General features: G+C 54.6%; 1 protein-coding gene across 1 annotated transcript; it reads left to right on the top strand.

Moving 5' to 3' along the window:
- The first annotated feature begins 520 nt into the window (after window positions 1-520).
- B0H18DRAFT_377820 (uncharacterized protein) lies at window positions 521-1,724 on the top strand. Its single transcript, XM_048037825.1, has one exon. It carries the CDS (start codon window positions 738-740, stop codon window positions 1,347-1,349), a length of 612 nt encoding a protein of 203 aa, XP_047884900.1. The 5' UTR covers window positions 521-737; the 3' UTR covers window positions 1,350-1,724.
- The last annotated feature ends 4,546 nt before the right edge of the window (window positions 1,725-6,270 follow it).

Genomic DNA, 6,270 nt, shown 5'->3' with positions numbered 1-6,270 from the left:
GGACTCATCCAGAAGCGTAAACGACCCAGCCAGTCAAGCGGGAGCGACTCGGAAGGGAGCCTGAGCACGGAGGAGACAGAGGAACCGGCATGCAAGGAGGCAAAAATATCCGAGTAGATGTTGCAGGGTAGGTAGCGCTGGCAGAACGCAAGCTTATACCTTATAATGCGTTTAGACCGTATGTCAGTATGGTACTAGCGAATCGCTAGGGAGAAGGCTGTTTGAACAGGCCTTGTGCGTCGACGTCGACGTCATCTGCGAGTCTGCAGCGATGCAGTGTCACCAACGCACTGTGCGTGCATTGACATCAGCTCACGAGACACATCTCGTGCGATGCGATGCTTACAGTACTACTTAGGCCCGGATGGACGACCTTTCAGTGAACGAAGTACTCAGTGTCAGACCACCTGCCAGACGCGACTGGTCGTAGTAAGTATAGCTATTAGGCACTCAAAGAAATATACTCAGTTGACTCATCGTGGTCACGCGTACGATTTCCTGCGTTATTCTGAATCTACTTAGCACTGTTGGAACTCGGCAGGTTCGGCGGGCTACCCATGCCTCGGGCCCAGATAAGTAGGACTCGTAACATGCTGCAACATGTTGCATGACTCGACCTCGAGGTTCTTGAGCGTCCTGCTCTGCAACGTGCCTACTTAAAAGTTTTCCTAGCAGTGATCTCCCCAGCACTACCCCCCTTACCTTCACGACTTGGCACGATCACCGCGACGCCTGCGATGCCCGGGGATGACAACGATATGCATATGTGCTCACACGAGCACGAACACGAACATGGGGTTGACGTCGATGACATGCTGACAGCGACACCAGCTAGTCCATCCTTCTTGACCTCGCACCACCATCATCTCCCTTTAGCGCCCGCGCTATCGGCACCCATCTGCCCTTTCTCTCGCCCGTCCCATCCTCACTCAGTGTCAAGACTCGCCCAACTCGACCCCCACACTCCTTTCTTCCCTATATCGACCAACTCGATAACGAATCGGGACCGCGGACGACCTCAAAAAACCGATCGCGGGTTGCAGACCCGATCCCCTTCCTGTCCCATCGATCCCGCTCCCGCTACGCCAGGCCTGAGCTTGCCCCTCGCTACACGAAAACTGCCGCTGCTGGGGAGGAGGTCTCCGCAATTACACAGCACCCACAGCCAAGCAGGGCGAGGCGCCCTTTGGCGAGGACTGGATCATGTCGGCGGGCCCCCGACTCGCTTAAAAATCCTTCGACACAAACGATGCCGTTGGGGGGAGTCGTTCTCGGCGCCGCCCTCGTTGGTTGACACCAGCCCTGGGGTTTTGAGCGTGCTATACATTGGGCTGCAAGCGGCATTGTGAAGGTGGACACGGTGCAGGGGGGGCGGGGGCTCTGGGAGCGCCCTTGGTGATGTGATCGATAAGCGCCTATCGTAACTACGGGCGTGCTCAACGCGCCCTCGCGGGAGATTATGATGGTTAAGTGGCCCACCTTACGGGTCACTGGGGGATGACGAAGACCAGGACGATACCTACGACTGCCCACACCCCGACACGCCTTGGATGCAGGAGGAGGGCAGGGGCTGGGAGGGTGGTGAGGTCGCAGGGAGGCGGGTTCTCGGGATCTGGGGCCCAAGCCGCAGCACGGTCTGCTAACGTCTGACGTCCCTTACTATTGTTGCCCACATGTACCTACAGTACGGGCCTAAAACACGGAGAATACAAAAAAAAAAAAAAAAAAAAAAAAGACACCAGCTAGTCACACACGGACCACTAACACCATCGAGATCGGCGATCCAACAGGCTCGGAACATGCGTCCAAGAGCAAGGCTGCAGATGTGATCTCGCTCACGGACCAGACGAATCTTCTTCCCTTCAAAAGGTTGTTGCGGTCTTCTGCAGTCTCTCTCTATGCATTCTTGTGTCTACTCTAGACTCGACCATTGTTGCCACCGCTCTTCCCACTATATCGGATGCGTTCAATGCTGGTTCTGTCGTGTCTTGGGTACCTTCAGGGTACTTGCTCACTTCGACTGCCTTCCAACCACTTTGTGAGTTAATTCTGATTCACCTACGTGCATCGAAATTATGCTCACGAATGTCTGTCTGTCTGTTTGTCTATCAAGACGGCCGATTCAGTGATATCTTCGGTCGAAAGGCCAGCCTATGCCTCGCCATGGCGCTCTTCATGCTAGGGAGCATCCTCGCCGGGTTCTCTCGCACCATCGTCGAACTCATCATATACCGCGGAATTGCCGGCGCAGGCGGCGGCGCCATTGTCAGCGTCGGTCAAATCGTCATCTCCGACGTGGTTAGCCTACGTGATCGGTGTGTAGAGGACTTGCATGCAGTCGTATCCCAGGACGTTTTCATTGACTTCGTCCCTGCGTATTTCGAACGGATGCTCCTCATGATGTATCTAGAGGTAAATACCAGGGTATCATTGGTGTTGTGGTTGCCTTCGGCTTCGCGATTGGCCCCCTCATCGGCGGTGCTCTGGCCCAGAAGGTCAACTGGAGGGTGAGTCTGAGATCACTTGAATAGCATTAGACAGCGATACTGACATGTCTGCCTCCCCGGCACTGTTTTGCTAGTGGTGCTTTTGGGTCACGCCGCCTATCTCGTTTGTCGCGATGTGTGCCGTGCTCCTCGTACTTCCGCTCAAGTCTGTGGAAGGCAACCTACGGGGGTATAGCTTTTCCAAGACATGAAACTAGACAGCGCAGCTAATTAACCGTTGAATTCACTCACCAGGAAGCTGATGGTGGTCGATTACCTCGGAGCAGCGCTGACTCTTGCGGGTTGCACTACTGCTCTTGCCTCTCATCTGGGTGCGTCCGATAGTAGCGCAAGCATATCCCCATCATTGCACTGACCGAGGCACTTCGCCCTTTCGTAGGGTGGTGTCACGTTTCCGTGGACATCCGCAGTGGTCCTCGCCCCCTCTGCTCCAGCTTCTTGGTTGTCTCTCTATTTTGTTTCTGGGAATGGAAGGGCGCACGCCTGCCGATCGTCCCGAGTACGCTTCTCCAACTCTATCGAAGACTCCAACGGTGGTTGACTGGAAAACCGTCAGTGTACATCTTCAGACACGTAACCGTTACAGGAGTGTACATCACGATGTTCGTCAAGTATGTCAGCCCCTTCGTCTGGACAATCGTCGCGTTGCGTTGACTTCCGCTGCGCTCGTACTGCAGTGGGATGATCTTCTACTCTGCGCTGTTCTATCTACCGCAGTTCTTCCAAGTCGCCCTTGGATATTCCCCATCCGCTCAGGCGTGTTCCTCTTCCCTGTCCTCGTCAGTCAGACGACTGCAAGTTTCGTTGCGGTAAGCGATTCATTCGCGAGCAACACTGCAGGTTCATCATACATCAAATAGGGTCAACTGGTTAGCAGGACAGGACGGTACAGGGTGCGTACCGTTGTCAAGTCCGATACGGTCGTGAATTCACTGCTAGCCACGTTAGACTATCATCCACACCGGATTCTCGGTGTGGGCTATCGGTTGCGGGTGCCTCTCGACGATCACAAGCAGCACACCGAAAGGTCTCTTGGTATTCTTCATGTTGTTGTCAGGTCTCGGAGCTGGTCAGGTGCGCTGGGCTACACAGACCTTGGTTGATAGTATCGTGATGGTGATACGCAATATTCGCACAGACGCTACAAACGACGACTGTGGCGGCACAAGCGAGCGTGTCGCGCAAGGACATGTCTGTGGTCACGGCTGTGCGAAACGTGAGTACTTCGATCAAGTGTATCAAGGGTGTGCTCACATTGTGTACTCAGTTCGTGCGACTACTCGGTGGCACGTTGTCGCTCGCTCTCGGGGCTACGATCATGTGTGTGCATCGTCTTTGCATCCAGAGCCACTCACCCATTACATGCCTGGCATCAGCAACAACTCCCTCCGATCCTCGATGAATGCCCTCGGCCTCTCCGCAACCGCCATCAAGGCAATCATCGACGACCCGACCGTCCTCGGTGCCCGCCTCTCCTCTTCTGCCTCCAGCAAGCTCGCGTCGCTCGGCATCTCTGACGGGATGGCCATCACGATCCTCGACGGCTACACGCGCGGCTTCCGCACGCTCTTCATCATGAACGCGTGCTTGGCCGCGACGGCGACCCTCGCGAGCGTATTCATGATCCGGCACAAGGAGCTTACACGAGGAGACGAGGATCAGCTGAGGGCGGCGGCGGGTGCGGATGAGAAGGTTGGTGAGAAAGCATGAGGGGGGGTGGAGGTGCTGCAAGCGGGACGTGGGCAGGATATTGAGATGGGTGTCCTACGTTCGGATGATATGGACAGCAAAGTGCCTCAGGCTGTGGATAGATCATAGAGTGCCCGATATAGAGTTTCGCCTGGACTTACTTTGGTTATGCGCTTCGCTCCGCTACTTGTTTTCAAGTTGCGTGCGGAGTCAGTGCACTCGTACTGATTCGAACCACGCTGATGGATGGGGCTGAATCGCATGCGTAGTGACGCATCCGAAGCACAGTCAAACGTTATACTCAACCCGGAAGGCGATAATGTGAACTCGTGACGCTCAAGTACTCGCATGTCGTCTGCAACAGTGCCATTCCGTGACATGTCTACAATGAAAGACACATGCCGGCGGCAGGAAATCCTCTACATGACAATTGTGTATGTCGACGAACGTCGACGTCAGATAGGCCTACGAAGTCGCGCTCGCGAATCAGTTGCCAGGTCACTCTAAAGGTGTCGCGCTGCACGTCGATGATTCTGCCCGTGAAGCGGAGGAATGTAAGTGCAGACTCACGTTGTGTTATTTTGCGAGGGTTCACTCGGACCGTGACCCCAGCAGGCCTTTTGAGCGCTGCGATTGTCCTCTCGACCCCACTCTCTGCCCTCCTGCCTCCGTACCGGAGGACGGGACGTCCCCTTCTCTCACTCCACCTAGCAGGAACGTCGGTCGCCAGATCTGCATCGCGCTCAGCTATACGTAAAGTCGATCAGGATCACTAACGGTTTGACGAGATCGCAAGTACGTACTGCTGTCTGGCGCGGTTTCGATCTAAGAGATGAGTTGCTACTGGGGGTGAAACAGACGTAGGACTGTTCATACAGTTCGAGGGTAAGGTACCACCCTGCAGGCAAGGTCGATGTCTTCTGTGGCGCTGTATAGTCGACACTGGCCTGAGCTCCCATCCGCAACTTGTCCGCAACGAAGACATTCAACCCGTATAATGCATGCATAAATCGCAGGCCAGGGCTTCTTCGGTGCCAGTGAAGCGGAAAGTACAACCTATCTGACCTGGTAATCTTCCAAAGCTCAGTCAGTCGCACACAATCACACGCGACGCAGTTGCACAATACGCAGTCCATTTTTGAGCCACGCATAGCGCTACATGACAGCTGCCATCCTATCCTGCAATGTCGCTCGACTACACCACACCATCCCGAGCCAACTTGAGGTCTCTTGACGTGGACAGCGCCGTCATTGTGTATGTCCTGGTTATTTGATTTGCGATGTCCAAGAAGTACCACGCTATCGCAGCATGGCACCAATTGGGAAACAGGGGACCCCCATCACTCATCGAGAGTGACGACGATCACCAGTACTGAGCCAACCCCAGTGGGAACTAAATCGCACTGAGATTGACACTACGAGCTGACCCTCTTGGACAGCCTGTCACATCCGTCAGCCTCACCATAGCCTCTAGCGAGTACAAATCGTAACGTACCCGTTCCTGATCTAGAGCACACTGTGTGGAGACTCGTGCGCGGTGAATGGCAACGCTTGGCCAAGCCCGAAGCGTCCATCTACACCCGCATCTCCGACACCGCCCGCTGTGCAGCCAATCGACCGTGCGACCCGCACCAGTTCCGTAGAATCTGAATGATATGCTGTGTCAGACAGTCCAAAGAAAACATTGGAGAAGCACGCACAGATCCTGGGTTAACTTCGACCGCTCCGAGGGTGAAGACCAAAGAAACACAATATGCGAAGGGAGCGACCTAGGTGGGAGCTTTAGGGCAGGCTGCGGAGTACGATTCTCATTGCAGCACATGACGGGGACAAAATTAATTTAAAATAATGCCTCTTGTGGCTCATCCGTCCGAACTCGAGGAGTCTCACTGACTCTCAGGCCTCTGGATGATGCTAGTCGCTACGGTTTTTTTAAACACCTGCTAGTGCATGCACGAGTACCACGAAAATACGCCACATAAATGAGAGATAGTATATGACATGATCTGTCGCTACTGACCCAGAACACCGAGTACTCACATATCACGCAGGCTCGTCCACATGAAGTGCATCC

This window comes from Fomitopsis serialis (genome assembly GCF_022376445.1).
Source record: "Fomitopsis serialis strain Sig1Antser10 chromosome Unknown B0H18scaffold_350, whole genome shotgun sequence".
NCBI lineage: Eukaryota > Fungi > Basidiomycota > Agaricomycetes > Polyporales > Fomitopsidaceae > Fomitopsis > Fomitopsis serialis.
This window is presented reverse-complemented; position numbering and strand designations above follow the sequence as displayed.

What these genes read in the sequence shown, in the direction of transcription:
- B0H18DRAFT_377820 (XM_048037825.1), top strand. Translation starts at nt 738, where the DNA reads ATGCCCGGGGATGACAACGATATGCATATGTGCTCACACGAGCACGAA.